Here is an 18,774-nt window from a genome sequence, read left to right as displayed (position 1 = left end):
TCGGGCGGGTTGGGTCTCTGGCAGGGGAGAGGCGAGCGGGTGAGCCGCAACGGTTTTGTAGGGCGAGGGCTGTTAGGTACCGGGGGCAGGCAGGGAATGTACCAAAAAAAGCATTTTTATCGTCAACTACCGTAGCTGACAAAAGCCAAGCCTCTTCAAGCTCGTTCAGCAGTGATAATTTTCTGTCTATGACCCCAATACCGTGTGGTGGCGTGGGGCAAGAGGTAAGGAAGGGTTTGGGAAGCCTTCAGGAGGCAGGGAAAGCTGTGGGATTTCATTAATAACCCCACAGTGCCTGCAAGGGGGTCCTGTATCGTGCTGGGGACAAGCCGTGGCCGTCAGAGCCCTAGTTGCTGCCGCCTGGCTGCTCCCAAGTCTGGTCCAGGCAGGAGGTGAGGTGATACCATAGCTCGGGCAGGGTTTCCACATCATTTGTCAAGCTGCCTGCGTTGATGCCAGCGATACCACAAGCATCGGAAGCCCTTCAAGGTGAGGCTGCTCCCCGCTGTCTCCTGGGAGCCCGCTCCGAGCAGTAAGTCAGCCTGCGTGAGGTGCAGTCTGGTGGAAAGCCTCCGGGAAGCTCTCTCCAAAGAACAAGGGCTGGGGGAGGCAGGTGCAGCTGCGCAGGTGGCCCTACAGGGAGCAAAATTGTGCAGAAATACCTGGAATCCCCAGCCCCGTTTGGTGTGTGTGCTCATGCCAACACAGGACCTCTTGCAGGAGGAGCCCAGCCTACGGCACTGAGGATAATTCAGGCAATTTCTTCCCTGTGAACAACAGGCTGGGTGCCGTTGTTTTAGAAGGGCAGAAAGGAAAGATGGGATGCTGAACACTCAGTTTGTCTTGCTACATTCAAATTTGTCCTATAAAGAGTTGGTTGTGTACATAACACCCCACAGTGAGCACATCAGCAGCATTGAAATAGGGGTGCGCCATTCCTGTCTGCGAGATGGAAATAGAATAGCTCAGCTTGGGGTTATGCAGGACTTTATTGTTCTCCAGATTTCATTTACCTTGATTGATGGAGATTATTGTGTTTGGAGTATGATGGAGCTGTATCCAGAGCCCCACAGCAGCAGTGAAGAGGCTTTGTGATAGAGACATGATGTCTCCTCTCTCAGAGATAAGGCACAGTGCTTGGCTACACAAGTTTGCACAAGCTACGTGTAGACAGCATTGAACACCCCATGCTGAAGTACATACAGCGTGTAATTAGGTGTAATTTAATTTTCATACAAATGAGAGGCCAAGGAGAATATGTTAAAGGGAGAAAAAAAAAGGGTTTGACGACTGTACACGGAAAAGAAAGCAGGTATTTTCATGCTAGTGCTCTGAGCGTTGCCATCAGGGCATCTTATCGCACAGAAACAACAGGAGCAAAGCGTTCCCTGAAGAGGGACGAGCAGGGGATGGGGGACTGCTGTTCCTGTCAGTCCTTCAGTTATAGTTACGGGTATTAATCCCGCTCCTTCTCTTAGCACTGTTCAAGTTACTGCTGCAATCCTCTCTTCTCGGCCCCTAATGCTACCTGCTGAATATAAAGGCCCACGGAAGGCAATGGCAGAGGTGTGCTTACCCATTTCATCTGGCTTGCATGTGTCTAACAAGTAGGCTGAGCTGACTCCAGCAAATCAGGGCTTTGAGGTGGTCCGGAACACAGCCAAACTCCCTGGATTGATTGCCCTTGGCAAGTGGGAATTAAGACATCCCTTCACAGCGCTTAGAGCCTCCTATCTAAGAGTCAGTGGCCCTTGCATTACGCTCCGTTATGATTATTATTACATATCGACAGCTCTACCAAGACTGTTTGCTTCCTCTCCAGCCTACAAATGGCAAAGCTTCACCTCAAGCTGAGCACATCTTCCCCTTGCTGCTGAAGACAACGAATTGTGAGGCCAGGCAGCTTGCAGCTGGCGCTGCAAAGGGCAGCAACCCTTGTCTGGTTTCCACTTGTTGTTTTTCCCCATAAACGTAAGTGACTGGCGCCTCTTTCCAATTCAGCAGCTTCCCCAAGACCGCTGCTGCTGCTGCGGCTCTGTTTAGCTGTGACAAAGTCTAACTGCTCGGGCATCAGCTAATTGGAGTCGAGGGTAATACAGCAAGGTGACAGACGCTTTCAGAATAGCTGGAGTGGTTCCTACGGTAACGTTACACCGTGTTTTCCTCTGTGCTGAACGAAGAGCAGGGATGAAAGCGACAGGCCTAGCCCAGCAATGCCATGTTTGATGGTTGGCTTGATGGGGGGGGAGAAGGGCGATTGCTAGCAGAAGGCGTCAGAAGCATAAAATATTGACAGTCCACAAAAAGAGGAAAAGGAACTCTGTCTCTTCACAGCCCCCATCCCAAACCTTCCTGCAGCTTCCCATCAGGGTTGCGTCTTGGCCTCTCTCCTTTATATCCTCCTGTCGTCTCCAGGCTGTACCAGCTCCAGCAGTAAGAGCAAGCTCCTCGTTCTGCTCCAGGCGGCTGATGTTGGTGCATCTTGTCCTGGGGTGTGTTAGAGGGGCACCACGGCTGCTGGGGACAATACTGAAACCTCTGCAGCCAGCTGGGGATGAAACACGCCTGGAAAATCAGTGACTAAATGTGGCTTTCCTCTAGGAACTGAGTGCTAGCTTTGTGAGAGATGCTACTCATAAATATTGTGGGAACTTCTGCTACCTGTCTCGGCTCTGTTTGCTGGTGACCTGTGCTTTCCATGGGGAAGGAGGTCGCATGCATTTCACTGGCAGAGTTTGCAGCATTTGCACACATTTCCATAGTGTAGCTGAAGCAACCAGGACGCTGTCAGCAGTCCTGGGTAGTTCAAGAAGTGTCACAGTTCATCCCGACACAGGATTTGAGCCGGACCTCCACGGTGCAGCTGCTGTTCTCAAGACGGTCGTGAAAAATGGGTATGGGGAAGAGCAGCAGAGTGCTGCCAGTGGCTTCAGCCCTAACTCCCTGTGGGACTCGGTTAACAAGCCGTGGCCCCCGAGACAGCGGCTGTGGTGAGAGATTTCCAGTTGTTTGGTTCAGCAGAGATGTGCAGCTCCCTGGTGAGCTCGCTGTGACTCTGGACCGGAGCAAGATGCAGAGAGCACGAGGCAGTGCTCCCCAGAGACTGCAGTGGTTGAGCTCGCAAAGCCAAAAGCTGCAGTCAGAGAATCCTGACCTTTGCATTCGTCACTGCTCGGTGTATCCCCAATATTTATTTCAGGCTCACCTCGCAGAAGATGGCCAGCTTTGCTCAGCAGATCTACAGCCTGTGTTCGCACGGCAGACACAGTAAAGCTCCTTCCCTGCGCTGCCACAGATTCCTTTTAGAAGTCATTTGGTGTTTCTGTGGATGTAATGTGATGTTCTGTCACTGTTTAGGGCCGAATGAGGTCTGAGCTCATTAGCTGAGGTTTCCAAAATGTCATTTTTCTCTTTTGTGATCTTCAAGTATAATTACGTTTTTGCTTAAAAGAAATAACTCGCTCAGATTTTTGGAAGAGATTGTTTTGCATATAGATTTAGGTGATGTTCCCAGAGAAGGGGTTTTTATAAGTAGTTCAGAGATTAATGATCTAAAATTATCTTTCTGTCAAACCCTAAAAAGTTACAGGAACTCCACAAAAGAATCTTAATAGAATTGTGGCTGTTGGACCACTTAATTTTCATATGAAATCATGAACTGTGTTGTGATCACTAAGTTCTGGAAAATTTCCAGCAGGATCAAACCTGGGTTTCTTTGACAAACACTTTGCCACGCTGTAACTCGCCAAAATCCAGTAATGGATGAACAGAAAATGCCTCTAGAAGATGCTTCGAGGACATGAAGAGCTTTCCTCAGGATAACTGCCACCCTCGCTCCCTGTGCTTTGATAACTGTGCCTTTCTCCCTAACTCATGCTTTGGTAGTAGGGGGAAAATAATTAAATACTTGCGGTGCCAAAAGGTGGATCTGCTGGATAGAGCCTTCAGTGTAAACCAGATGTTTCTGCCTACAAATTTCCCTTTTAAAACCCAGCCTGACTCTAGCTGTTCCACATTTGGCCTAATACATGCAGAAAGCTCCCTCCCATTCTGACTTCTCCCCAGCTCTTTATCAAATTACCGAGGAATTAAATTAATAACAATAATAATAAAGGAACAGAACAAGAAAGGGCAGCTCAGTAGTGTCCAAAAGAAAGGGAGAAACCCATCCCAGTTGCAAATGTTTTGCAGAGCTGGTGCCAGACCCAGCCGGTGCCTGTCTGGGCCAGTGGGCACCCGTGGTGGGGTCTTCAAGGATGGGTAGGATGACCACTTCCTAATGCCCAAAGGTCAGTGCTTACGCTGTGCACAGAAGCATGAAATTTTATATCCCAGCTCAAAAAATATGCTGACATTACGTATTTTGTTTTGGGAATTACTCCTGCAAATCCACAGCTCTTCTTTTAATCTTGTTAAATTCTTGGCTTGAGCGGTGCTGCGTGGCAGGGGGGCCCACGAGCTGACTGTTTGCTACACAAACAAGTCTTTCCTTGCATCAATTTTCTCTTTTATTCGGTTACCCTTATTCTTGGCTTATAAAAATGATGTGGTTCAGGGCTTCTTGTTTTGAAGGGTGCTGGCTAGCTCAGCCTTCGTCAGCGTAAGCAAGGTATGGCAATTTATTATTATGGTATTAAAAACAAGCAGTTGTAAAAATACTAAGTCATGTATTCTTTTGCATACCACTCCCCTTGCATTTTAAGCAGAAATTAGACTAAGGTAGGGGTTGAGCTGTCGGTGTAAAGGGCAGCTCTCCTACCCATGGCATTGGATTTAGAGCTCTGCAGGGTGTGCAAACAGCTGCGGTTGTAACCTGCAGCGTGCAGCAGTTTGTATATCCGAGCGGTGAGTGCTACGAGCCATGAGGCTGGGGAGCTGCCTTTCAACTTCCTCACTCTTTTTTGTATCGGCAGAATAAAATAAATACTTTGGGCCCTTTTGGATTTTGCTGCTTCACTGCTTGCACCTTTCCCACAGCGCTGCCGTACCGAGTGTGCGTCGTGTTATCTTGGAGCACTTCGATGTTGCCACGATGACAAGTGGTGATTTGTCCCTTTGCTGTTACTCTTGGCCAATTTTTCATTCACTTTGTATTTTCTAAGTGAAAAGCGGCGCTGAATTTTTGATTCGACTTCATGCTGTCTACGCCTTTTTTGGGAGGACCAGTTTAAATACTTGTGCTATAATTAGCATTGCTCAGTCTTCCAAATTCAGCAGGAGAGGCAGTTGTGTCCCTCTGCAGCATTACCCACACCCTTGCTGCTCTCAAAGTCCTGCTGTCCAGCCTTTGCACCTCCTCATGGCCTGCTCTGTGCTCACCCGTGGCATCAGTTCTAATATTCACTAGCATTTATTTAGCACTCTGCTTTGTGAATGTAAATAAGATATTTGATGTAGGTAACGAGAGCAAGCTGCTCTCGGGGTACTCCTGAACCTTTCAGGTTGTCCTCTGGAGGTTTTTCCCCTCTGCCTTTTGCAGAAGATCTTGCGGGTGACTTGCTTCCTTCTACCACGTGCCTCAGTCCTTATTACTGGGAACAGGTCGGGTAAAACAGCCAATATCATCCTGTTTCTTAGTGTGGATGCATTACTGGAATCTTTCTGATCTGGTTTTTAAGATGGGCCAGCACATTGACTACTGAAATGTATCACTTCACTTGCTGCATTCCAGTTGCTTCAGGGTTTTAGACTCTATTAAAAGTACTTATAGAGAAACTTTTACGTGATTAACCCCCATTGTGTAGCTAGATAACTCTTTATTTAACTCTTACGGATTTAAAAACAAACACCCAGATGTTGTTTCCTCTCTTTTCTTCCAAACTTTTAACAGTTAGGGAAAGAAAAGTTCCACAAATCACAGCACTGGGGTTTCTGCAATAATGTTGCTATGCTGGTCGGAGAAGATAAACCTGGAATAGGAGGTGAACCATTACCTGGACAGAAGCTGAAACCTAAATACAGCGTGTTTCCTGCAGGGATGGGGAGTGATGCTCCTGCTTGGGTAGCATTTGACAAACAGGTATGTACATACAAATCTGTATCTCCACTTAGGAAAGTGAAATTCAGTCAGTCTTGGGAAGGTTACTTGAGAAGATTACTTTATGCATCCAAAAAAGCTCCTAGTTAAAGAGGGATAACTACTATTTTTGGTAATATTGATATATTGTGCAATTAATGTAAACATACATCATGCGATATAGCAACAAAACATTTCTGTATTGGGGTACATCTCCTACAGGAGATAATAAAAGTAAGAGGGTAGTTATTTTGTGTGTGGGTGTGTGTGTGTAAATGGTGACAGCAAGTAATTAATTGGCAACCTGTTAAGAACAAATGTGCTCCTTTGCCAGTTTTTTTTCATTGCTTTTCAAATGGCCAAACAAGGAAATGTGTAGCTACAAGAATGTAAGGTGGGCCCCAATCCAGGAGAAAATTTGCATGGGCACACGGGAACCACTAACCGCAGTGCAGTGCTCGAGGCTCAGAACGCACTTATCCAGTCATGTTTGCTCGCTCAAAGTCCTGTTGACTTTTATGTGAACTGTTCACGTGTAGGGATACAGGTAGATTGTGCCTGTTACAAGCACAGGAATTTAAAATTAGTATTATATATATATTTATTTTGTAGGTGTGTAGTGACACCTTTGAAGTTAGAGAGTTATCAAGTAACTGTGATCTAGGATGATACGAATTTTGTAGCATGCTGTCATTACTTTCCATTTTTAAATTTACGTTAAGTGCTACTTGGTGATGGTTTATTTCTAAAGCAAAAAGCCTACAATCGGAGAAGGAAAAAGATACAGAAAAAGAAATCATTCAGCAGATTGCAGAAATATTGCATGACAAAATGATTAAGGTATTTAAATATTGGGAAGAATGACTAATCATAATTTTTGTTTTAAAATGAAAGTCAGGCAGGTAATTTCAGTACAGTTATTGCCTCCTTGGCAGACCAGAACTACTACAAGAAAATGTAAGACTTGATACAGATGCACGTGATTTTGGTTGGCATTGTCTCTGAAGGGCCTAGTATTGCTCACCAATTTTTCAGCAATGTGCTGGAATATAAATTTGTATAATGTGCCAAAGCGTGAAGGCCTCAGCCAGTCCTGCACATGCTTTATCTGCACCCTTCTTTCAATGGGAAGGTGTGCACTGGCATCCTGGGGACGTACACAGTACGGGTCTGTAGGGGTTGGACCCAGGTTTATGACATAAAGGGGTCGCACAGGAGGCAGTGGGGACCTGCCTCTGAACATCAGGCACTGAACTTGGCTGGTGAGATGATCTAGCTGGCCTTCCTACTCTCCTCGTCTAGTCACTGTATTCCTTCCTCCACAGGGCAATCAATACAGGGCAGGAGTTCACAGGTTTGGAATTGGCTCCTGGAGGGCTCATGCCTTTGTATTAATTGCAGACAATTAAAGGATACTGCCCAGCTAATTTAGCCTCCCCTCATAAGAGCCTTGAATGCAGCTGTGCCTGCCAGTGCTGCAGTTTGTGACTCAGCAAAGTGGACCCTATGAAACATAGCTTGAAGAGATGTTTATCTTCTTAAATGTAGTCTATTTTCTTACCCATTTTTCTTTGGTTTCTAGCTTTCAGCAATGCCAGTTTGTTGGAGGAAGGACAGGCTTAATACATCTTATTAAGTGGGTTACGAAATAGTTTTTGCAACTTCATATGCCTAATAGGAAGCAGGTGTAAATTTAATTTCTTCCGTGATTAAGTACACACACAAGGCCTCCTGGGCTTGAAAAGATGTTTATAATTTGACTACCACAGGTGCTAGGGAAACCTTGTGCCAACTTTACAATATGCCACTGAGTTTATTCAATATTTGTTACTTTTTATTTTCATGCCTAACTTCAAGTTTTTTTAAAAAGTGGGCACTTTGTACACAGCAATATACTACAGATGACACACGAGTTAGGAAGTGCTGAACTTTGACTATTTCTAAAATTAACTTTGCTTTAACATGAAAAATAAGTTGTCATCTTTTATGTTCCTTCCTTCCACCTCTTCACCCTTCCTGAATTATCTGTTTCAATCTACAACATTGCGGTTGGCTGCTGAATGTATTGTAGTTATTAGAGAATAAAGTTTAAGTGCAAAATAGTTTGTACAAACTCATCCAATGAAGTAAACCACGACAAAAGTAAACGGTCAGTGAAAGGAATAAATATGGTGTATTTAGGACCTGATTATGCTGGGAGGTATGTGCAAACAGACCCTTTCACCTGGCTGGTGGCATGAGACAGAAAAGAGCAGTAACAGAACTAAAAAGAATTAATAATCAAATAGTTGAACAATGTTTGTCAACCAATTGTAGTGGGACTGTCAGAATGGGGAGAAGAGGGTACGTGCATCCTGTGGTTGCATGGCTTAGCAACAGCTGGGCAAGGGGTGAAACTCAGCTTCCCTGTTAGTTGAGCCCCAGGTTGCTCAGACTAGGTAGGAAACAGTGGTTCCACCAGATATATTTCATACCTTCTAAGTCCCCTGGAGTATTCAAGAGATTTACACAGGCCTCCTGGTCCTTCTAGGGTGCCAGGCACCAGGTAAGACAGCTTGGTCACCATCAATGGCATTATACAGCTATGTTTAGACAAGCAGAAGGACGAAGAGATGTTAAAGGATGATGAAGTTGTTTGTGTTGCCTTCGTTGTATGTCAGTTTTTCAATTTGACATACATCGTTTTATCCAGAATTTTCATCTTTGATACATGAAATGGTGAAATCCACAGTTAAAAATTACATGTGGCTAGAATGCATTTTATTTATTTTAAACTATTTTCTCTGTAGGTTGTTCAGAAACATGCATGTGTTACTACTTAAACAAAAAATAATCAGTAGTGTCTAGATTCTTTTGTATGATCACAGTCAATCAGGTGTAAAAGTTAACAGTTATGTAATTTGATTTTAATTTAATTTCCCTAATGGTGGAGAGGGAGACTGCCCCATTGAGAAGTCTGGCTGGAACACAGGGTGGCTGCTGTTCTTGTGTGCTCTTGAGCGAGTCACTAGCTCTGTCTCCCTAGATGTAGAAAACGAGGTTGTATTTCTCTAGTAGGGTATTCTGAAATCTCTGCCATCAGTATTTATGGACGTACTTTGAGATTCTCAAAAACATGTGTTAAAGAAATACAGACTGATCTTTTCTGTGTCATGTAGGGATCTTGGATGGCTCACTAGGTTTCTGATGTTTTCAAGCCCAGGTCTGCCAGATGCTCATTGAAACAGGGAGCAGCTAAGCTGTCTTTTTTTCTAGTGCTTCATTTTGTCTAATGAATCAAGAATAAAGGTTGTTGAATTTATTAATCATTACAAAAATGAAGTATGAATTAGCACTGATTTGACCCAAATGTTCTGCTAGTGGAAACCTATTTTTTATTAATACTGTCTTGTGTATCCTTATCACATCAAGCATCCTGGTAGATAATGCACAAATAAATATATACTTCTTATGCCTTCCTTTAAGCTTGGTCTTGGTAATTGAAGTCCATAAATGACACCAAGAAGTACAAAACTTGCATAATGGTTTGCGTGGTTTGATCTAGGCTCTCCAGATATTAAGGCCACCCGAACAAACCACTGAGCACCTCACCTATGGAGGTTTTTTTTCTTGCATTATTGTCATTACAAGAGACCATGAAGGCTGAATTGCAGAACCAGGTAAATTTTGAAATGCCAGTATTGCACAGCTCTAAGTGACTCCTGAAAAAATATCATTTCTTTCTCGTAGTCTTCCATAGCATTCATTAGACAGCTTGCATGATCTGCTTAAAAAGAACTCTCATTTCCACTTACCTCAATGTTAAAGCCATTACTGTCAGAATGTGCTTTATTTTCCAGCAATTCATTGAATAGAAGTCTAAAATTCTCTTCATGACCTAGGTAGCTCATTGTACTATCAAAAGTGCTTTGTTCAGAAGATTTTCCAAGCAGCCTGCTGGTAGTTTTATATTTGATTTATTTCTTTACTGTAGGGTTCTATCTCTGCTTAGATGTTGTGATAATAAAAATGCCAAGCAAAGAATTTTAAATTTATGTGATTTAATGTTGATTTCCATTCTTACATTTCTGAGAAATCCATACATTTAGTTAGCTTATAATCTATATAAGTTTATTTTATTGATGCATTTTGCAAAAGCATTGAAGATTTTGCTGCTTTATGTGTATTTATTGTTTTTAATAGGTATTGTCTTTTGATGCCTATGTAGAAGAAGAAGTGCCTGACAAAAATCAAGAGCTATATAGAATAAGACACTGTAAAATATACTTCTACCTTGAAGATGATACAATTCAAGTGATTGAACCCCGAGTGAAAAACAGTGGCATAGTGCAAGGTACGTATTTTTAATATCACCTTTTTTTTTTTTTCCCTTTATATATCTTCAACACATTCTCGGTCCCTTTTAAGGATACATACCGTGAGTTCTTATACTTAAAATGGGCAGTAACGTGAATGGCTATAATTATCTTTTCTTGTTACGGATCACAATGTGAACTTTTTTATTGCCTTAGATTTTGAAGAAGTAGGTTTTATAAGGCAGAATCCCCTCCTACACACGCATACATTTTTTTTCCTCTAATGTAGCAGTTAGAAGTCAAATGATAGTTGGTCTTTTGTTGATATACTGTCACTTCTGCAAAAGCGATTTGTGTTCTAGATTTCCATTCCTGAGCCTGGATCCTCCTGTCCTGGCACTGATAATTTCTCTAGCTGCATCTTTGTAATTGTTCCTTAGATGCTTCAGGTTTCTCTGCAATTACTAAAAAAGAGCACCTTTTGTGCCTCTGGATGTTGGTTATGATTAAATGCCCTTGGTCAGTAATTTTTTCTTGACACCTTTAAGTTAAGATTGTGCCTTGCTTCAGAGTTGTATTACTGTGCTTGAGCCAGCCTGAGGACCTTCTGGAGAAAGGTTTAGTAAACTGCTTTACTGGAGTATTAATGAAGTTGGTTTACATAAAGAAAATGTGAGCTGGCGGTCAACATCCTGTTGCAGAAGAGGAGCACAGCTGCTGCTGCTTGGTGTTTATGGGTCACTGCCAGAATTAAAAAGTTTTGCAAGGGATGTAGTCCAGATAAGCAGGATGTCTTTGGGATGAGTATCTTGGGATGACCGCGCCTCCCAGTCCCAGAAGATATTCTGTACATTCTGGTGGATCGCTGCAAAGCAATTAAAAAAATATTAACCTTTTAACTGCCCTATTCTTTTCCAAGGTGATCAGGTATGATCCATAAATATACCTAGCTACATTGTAGGACAATATTTGAAAGTGTTATGCTCATCATCACAGGTATATCTGGGATAAAATTGCCTGGGAATCTTATCGTCTTAAACTAGTATTTCAAACCTGGCTTTTCCTCTGTTGATTAGTTCTTCTTGCCAGAAATCTTGCCGGCTGTTCAGTAGGAACTGATTTTGAATTCAGAGGAACCTCGTCTCCTACTCATACCCCTGCCTGGGTGAGTGCTTTTTCATGACCCGAAGAAAAGCACATTGGATCTCTTCACCTGGGAATTTACAAGACACTTACCCCCCCCTGCAGCCATCTGTGTGAGGCTGGAGGTGCCCTCAGATGTAGGTTTTCCTTGACTTGTGTGTCATGGGAGTGGCAGTTTCTGGATTATGTGGCTTTGAACAGATGATCATCAGCAAAGGAAGCACAGTTAGCCTAAGAGGCAGAGGTGACGCCTCTGAAAGGGAAGGTGGAAGCCAGGTTTATTACAGCAGGAAAGCAAATTCAAAGCTGATTGCTTTGAAACTTGCTACAGGAATGAGTCATTGTCATTGCAGTATGGGTTGTGCAAGCTGCTTCTTCGGCTTGATGTTCCTGGCAGTCTAGTCGTGTTCCTGTGGTGACAGGAAGGCTACAATTTCCCCCCGTTTCCTTGGTTGTATCTTGTGTTAATGGCTGTTGAAGTCATCTTTGGTACTGGATCTAAAATGAACTGGATTGTATTAGAGAGAAACAGGAATTTTCTGTGTTCCGTGCATGGATGTTTTGAAGGCCTCTACGGCTTTGCATGAGCACTTTTTGTGGGATAAATGAGTGTGTAGAAAACACTAACTGGATGGATTAAAAAGAAGTATTCTGGGATCTTAACAGAGCATTTAATTTATTTGTTGCTGGTAGCTGGGCTGGTAAGGAAGCTTGGTGTATTGAATGTATGTAGGAAGGAAGAGATACTGTAGATTGAAAGGCCCCCAAACTGTTCTTCATGTGTTTAGGCTTCACAGCCAATGAGAAGATCTTGGGCCTATGCTTTGTCATAAGCATCCACATTAATACTCTGCTTATGCTGGAGATAAATGTGTGATGTAGGGGAGAAAAAAAGATGAGATGCCAATTCTCATGCTAATTTGCCAATGCCAATTTGCCAATGTCAGCAAATTCTTTACTCCTAAGCACTTGGGTAGTGACTATATGCTTCATAAATGAAGAACAGCCACAAAATTGTTATCTTAAGGGTGATAAATAATTGTTCTTAAATATATATAGAAGCAGTCTTATAGTGCTTATTTAAATAAGCACATATATATAATGCTTAATCTATAAAGTGCTTGATATGTGTATATATATACATATAGGAAGTGCTTAAACCCTTAACTGCTAGTTTAACTCAGTTTTCAATTAAAAATCGGCCCATTGCCTCTTATATCTCCTATATTATTCAAATTCCGTGTCCTGACTAGGAATACTTTAAGCCTGAAAGGAACAGAAGCCCAACTGTCTGCATTGTGAGGCTGTTAGGCTGAATCACAAAGGAATGAGTCTTGCCCGTGATCATATAAAAAAAAAAAAAAGTTGTAACAGGAAGAGGAACCGAACGGAGCTGAAGTTCAGGGTCTTAACCATAATGCTGTCCTCCGCACCTCTGCTGAAATCAAACATTTCAGTTAATTAAAATGCCCGGGTTTTGTAGAGGAGAGTTCAACTGTAGCAGAACTTGGCTTATTGAAGGAAGTGCAAACTGTGCTGAAGAAAAGAGCACAGATGTGGGGATGTGGATGATGGAAAACGTGTGGGAATTTGAAGAGCAGGACAGGCTCGGTCTGCGTGGACACTTGGAGCGTTGCAGTGGCAGGAAAGGGGTTGCGTAAAGGAGGAAAAGCAAAAAAAAAAAAAAACGTGATGGAAAAAGTGCTGAAGTTTTGGAATTAATCTGCAGAAGATGGTGAGGACCCTGACTTGGACATATACCCAGGTGGGAAAGCTGTAAAAGAGACAGCTGTTCTCAGGAGTCATCTTGAAGAGTAGATACAGCAGTGGTGGGGTAGATCAAAGGTAGGTCTTCACTTGGCTGCTTAATGCCTCAAAGCCACTGGTTTACCAGCTCTTGTGCTTTATCCCACACATGAGAGCTTGATGGTCTGTACAGGTCTCCGTGGGCACAGTTGGATTAGGGAAATGTAGTAGTTTCCTACTGTAATCTCCCCCGTGGGTAGTACTTGCTGCTTTGCAGGGAAAAACTTGGAGAGGCTTACAGACTGCAGGACGATTTGGTGAAGAAACACCTGGCAAAGAAGTTAGAATTTCTAAATTCAATTAGGATTTTACAAAGCTGAAACAAATTGGCTTTAAAAAAAAAAAAAAAAAAAAAAGCCAGAAAATGTACTTTTACCAGGGATCAAAATCTCAGAGTGACAAAGTAAATGATGTGTGGGAAACATATTTCAGTGAGTTGAAAAAAGAAAAATGCTTTATGGAATTGGCTGCTGTACTTGGACACCGTTTTGGACAGTTAAGGTTGCTACTAAATAACCAAAATTTAAAGTACACTTAATTTTGGAAACTGCCTTGCTATAGTTTGACAAATATTGTGGAAATTATGAGAAGCATTAGAAGAAAACCATAGAAATTTCAAAATGCAAAACACAAAGGAATGCAGAGGCCAACCTGAACTTGAGAAACCAGAATCAAAGCAAAAAATACCAGGACAGTCACAGTGCATGAGAACTAAGTAAAGATAAGGGAGTACAGAGTGGGGGGAGGACAGTAAACTCGACCACATAACAAACTGCACAATGTTTTTCTGAAGCCAAGATGATAATTATTCTCTCAGTATAAAAAGAAATCCTCCCCATAGAGAGCCAAGCTAGATAGGGCGGTGCAAGTGGTTTGTAGCTCTAACTCCCAGTTAAAAGGACTGTATCTGGCTGATACTGTCTTATCTAAAGGTCATTTTTGTCCCATGAGGTTAACTGAAGCTTCCAGTGCAACCCAGGCCTTGAGAGCTGGAGCAGAGCAGAGCAGCTGGCTGGTTTCCCCAAGGTCAGCCAGCTGAAAAAGAGAGTGGGGCTGCCTGCTGGCGGGGCTCCCAAGGCTGGCTGGCTGAAGAGGAAAGCACAATCAGGAAAGCGAAGCTGCAGTCAGCTTCTCCAATATAACTGATTATCTAAGAGTTTGAGGCCTCCCCCGAGACCTTGAAATAATTGTGATTTTGCCATGTTTGATGGTGGCCAAAGCTTGACCTTGCTACGTTCTGAGGCGGGCAAATAAGTGAATGAAGAAGCCCCCCTTCTTTCTTGGGGTGAACTCTTTGTGTTGCAGGAATGGTGGTGGCTGTTTCTCCTTTCTGTGCAAGCACAGAGTGTGCAAAATCCAGGTGTTACCCATTCCTCTCCTCTCTGATGCACTCCTAAGTAGTGCAGAGGGAGTCAGTAAACTGTGCTGAGGAAATTCTTGATACCGCTTTATTTCTTCCGCAGAGCAGCGTAGCAGCAGAAGCCAAAACCATGTGGTGCCCAGCTGCACGAGCTACCCCATAGGCAGAAGTCCTCCACTACAATTAAGGTCTCCTTAAGCTGCTACTGTAGTTGTCAAATAACCAGAAACCCTGAGAAAAGAGAAGATAAAAATTGTGACGTGGAAACTTGCTGGCACCACCATTGTCAGAGAGAAGCAATACACTAACTCCCTTTACAAGAACACAGCGTAGAAAAGCTTTGCCCTTACTTACCAGATGCAAATATTTAAAATCCTGGTTGGTAGTGCAGTAGGATAGCCTGCTCAAGACACTGACAGAAGACAAATGAAACATCAAGAATATCCATCCCTTCTCAGCAACAGGATTGTTGCAGGTGCACAGATCCTCCTCTAATGATTTCTAGCACAGTTCTATAAGTAGAAAAGTAATTATTTTCCAGAAGAAGGGACAACTTGAAAAATGCTGAGACCTAACCTGAGCTGATCACATTTTATTAAATTTCAAGTTCAACAATATAAAATACCTTCTCCACATGTGTAGATCAGGCACAGTGATACCTAGTAAAAATAAAGGAGTGCTAGGATTGATATTATCTGTACAAGACATTTTACATTAGGAAAGAAATTCTTATCCCCTCAGAACAAAATGGGCACGTGTATTGTACTTTGAAAAGTGATAGGAAATGCTAGCTGAAGGCTTATTTACCACTTCTGAGGTGGATATAACCTCAGAAAGCACCTTCTATCAGAAAATTGTTAACCGTTATATTGTAATTAAAAGGATGATTCAACAACATTTGTATTAATGTGAAGGGCTGTTCCAGTTCAGCACATTGTCTGTTGAGTTTTGTGGGAGCAACCCAAGGATTAGACAAAATTAGGTAATATATTTTCAAAATACATGGTTTTGTTAATGGTAGCGTTATGCAGTGTTGCATCATGTGAAAATGTGCTAATTGCCATGTTTTCTAACTAATATTTCCGTGAAGATGTATCTTAAATATATGTATGTTTAGGCAGATACAAGCTCACATTTATTTTACAGTCAAAGGTCAGTAACAAGAACGTTGGATTTGGTATATGTGAAACATCAAGATAATGAACAGCTCTTAAATAAGTATTTTAACAGGATATAAAGTAAATTTTCTTTGTTGCCCTCTCCTCTTCCCCACACTTGCAAAAAAAAAAAAAGTAAAATAAAAGAAAAGGTAGTTAGACTAATTATAAGAGTTATATTATAGGAGACTACTCATTATAGGAGTTAGAATGTAACAAACAACTCTGATAATACTTCATACAGATTAGTCCCTAGGGAAATAAAATGAACAATAAAGAATTTCCATGGGCTAACTCAGAAACGAAGCCACGCAAACACCAAACAAAAATACACAGCAATATATTTCTCCCTCCTCCTTTGCCTCTCTTCATCCCCCCTCCACTCCCATTTACCCCCAAAACAAAAAAAGCAGCACTGGAGAATCATCAAAAGGGACTCAGTGGGAAACACTACCAGATGCACAGCTGAAGGGCACTGGAAAGAGATCCAGTTTTGTAATGAGAGCTAATGAGATAGACCTTTCAGATAATTGTGTCTAATAAATTATTGTCGTGGTAGGTTAGTACGGGAACTATTTTTAGTTTTGGAATTTTTGTGTGTTTACTGCACTTGTTTTAAAGTTGCACTTTTTATAATTACTGTAATTTTAAAGTTGTTAGGAACCTATGGTGGCAAGGGATTATTCTAATAGCATGGCTTGGTGGTTTCTGCATGGTTTTAGCCAGAGGGTATCTGCATTATAAAGCTGTTGTTACAGGGACATCTAAGCTGGTAAGCACAGCAAAGATGCTGAGTTTGAAGACTGGACCATCTTTTTATTCTCTGTGGGTTATTTTCACACAACTATACTAATGTATTGATGTGGCAAAGCTTTCACTGTTGTCCTCTTCATTCTCTCATAGTGAAAAAAACAGTGGTCCCAGCTTTGAGAGTCTGCAGTTCTTTGTGAACTCTAACTTTGCTCAGAATAAATCATAGCTTGTTGTATGTGCAGCTGCATAGCTTTCCTTTAATGTGTGTGTTACATATTTGTTTGAGCTACTGAGGCTGTAGCTTACGGGTTATTTTTGGAATAATTGTGGTGTCTCAGAATCACAGAATGGTTGAGGTTGGAAGGGACCTCTTAAGATTATGTGGTCCAACCTCCCTGCTTGAAGCAGGATCAGCTTGGGAAGGTTGTCCAGAGCCATGTCCAGTTGGTTTTCAATATGTCCAAGGATGGAGACTCCACAACCTCTTTGGGAAGCCTATTGCAGTATCTGTCCACCCTCACAATAAAAAAGCATTTCTTTGTGCTTGGATGAAATGTAAAATCTTTTAATTTGTGCATACCGCTTTTTGTCCTGTCTCCAGGCACCACTGAGAAGAGCTTGGCACTGTCTTCTTCATTCCCTCCCATCACATATTTCACAGAATCACAGAATCATCTAGGTTGGAAGAGACCTCCAAGATCATTGAGTCCAACCTCTGACCTAACACTAACAAGCCCTCCACTAAACCATACCTCTAAGCTCTACATCTAAATGTTTTTTAAAGACCTCCAGGGATGGTGACTCAACCACTTCCCTGGGCAGCCTATTCCAATGCCTAACAACCCTTTCGGTAAAGAAGTTCTTCCTAATATCCAACCTAAACCTCCCCTGGCTGATACTGCTGAGCTTCTTGCAACCAGAGGTATCTAGCACTTCAATAAAGGATCACAGAATCATCTAGGTTAATTTATAGGTGTTGCCGAGATCCCCCCTTAGCTTTCACTGCTACAGGGTAAACAGTCCCAGCTCTCTCAGCCTTTCCTCATAGGAAAGATGCTCCAGTCCCTTCATCATCAGCAATGAGTAATTTTGAAGCATTAACCAATTCATCGATGTGAGTTTTCAGCTCATAGACATAGCAGTTTCCTTCTCTTTTAATATGGTGAATATAAACAAATGCAATGTGCACAGAACAACAGCACTTCCTTTCATTTAAATATTCTAAAGAAGAAAACTTAAATGTATGCTGACTTTAATGAAGTTAAAATCTTTCTCTCTCTTTTTTATTCTACTTTTTTTTTTCTCCACTTTTTAAGGAAGCTTGGTTGAATGCCCCGTCTCCAAGCTTGATAGTTCAGACCTTTTCCCTTAGTCGGGCATGCTTTTTCTCTACCCTTAATTACGTATGACTCTTCTCACCCTGCAGGGTGTACAGACAAACCTTGGCTGTCCCATATGCTCCTGCCACATTTGTTTTGCACAACCTTTTGTGTTCTTTTTTTTTTTAAAAAAAGAAAAATAATTTTACTAATGAGTGCTGGAGACTGCTTTTCAGTAAAAGTGGAAAACATCCCTTTTCTTAACGAAAGCAAAGGTTTTTGCTGTTCTTGTTGGAAAAAGTACTGACCTGTTTCATTTGTTCCAACAAATAGTTTTTTTTGTGTTTTTGGTTTTTTTTTCGTCTTCTTTTTTTTTTTTTTTTTTTCCCTGTAGTTTTATGTTGGTATCAGAAGGTCGTAACTTCCTGAATTCGAGGTTCTAGAAAGTGATCAATGTGATGTAGTGCAGTTATCAAAGCAAGATCATCCTACCTCATAGTTCCTTTGCTGAATGAAGGATAATTTTGCTTGTTCCATATGGCTTCATCTGCCTTGGTCATACCAGCATAGGAAATTAGCAAGTGTGTGAAACGATCATCAGAGCAAAGGATATTCACTCTATGAATGTATTGTAACTGTTGCACAGGAACTATTGTTCGACGTCACCGGATTCCTCTTCCACCTCCTAACGAAGATGAGTACTACACTATACATCATTTCAACATCAACACAGAAGTAATTTTTTATGGCCAAAGATATAAGATTACCGATTGTGACCAGTTCACAAAAAATTTCCTGAGGAAGATGGGAGTTAGATTGAATCCTCCAGCAAGTCGTCCAGATGACCCATATACCAAAGAGCGGCAAAAGGTCAGATGAGGCTGTAATGGTGAATATGTAGTTTTAATAAGAGTGCTGTTGCTAT

At 42.0% G+C, this 18,774-nt stretch overlaps 1 protein-coding gene across 1 annotated transcript in view; it reads left to right on the top strand.

Moving 5' to 3' along the window:
• Window positions 1-2,715: 2,715 nt before the first annotated feature.
• Window positions 2,716-18,774, top strand: part of EFHC2 (EF-hand domain containing 2) — a gene marked incomplete at both ends in the record, with an annotated part of 53,839 nt that continues 37,780 nt past the window's right edge. Inside the window, 5 exons of the mRNA XM_084289820.1 lie at window positions 2,716-2,990; window positions 4,573-4,609; window positions 5,831-6,019; window positions 10,199-10,349; window positions 18,496-18,719. Coding sequence (XP_084145946.1) covers window positions 2,716-2,990; window positions 4,573-4,609; window positions 5,831-6,019; window positions 10,199-10,349; window positions 18,496-18,719 — 876 coding nt within the window. The remainder of the gene's footprint in view (window positions 2,991-4,572; window positions 4,610-5,830; window positions 6,020-10,198; window positions 10,350-18,495; window positions 18,720-18,774) is intronic.

Source organism: Netta rufina (assembly GCF_964035555.1).
Source record: "Netta rufina genome assembly, chromosome: 1".
Taxonomy (NCBI): Eukaryota; Metazoa; Chordata; class Aves; order Anseriformes; family Anatidae; genus Netta; species Netta rufina.
Note: the sequence above shows the minus strand (reverse complement) of the source record. Positions and strands in the feature narration are given on the sequence as shown.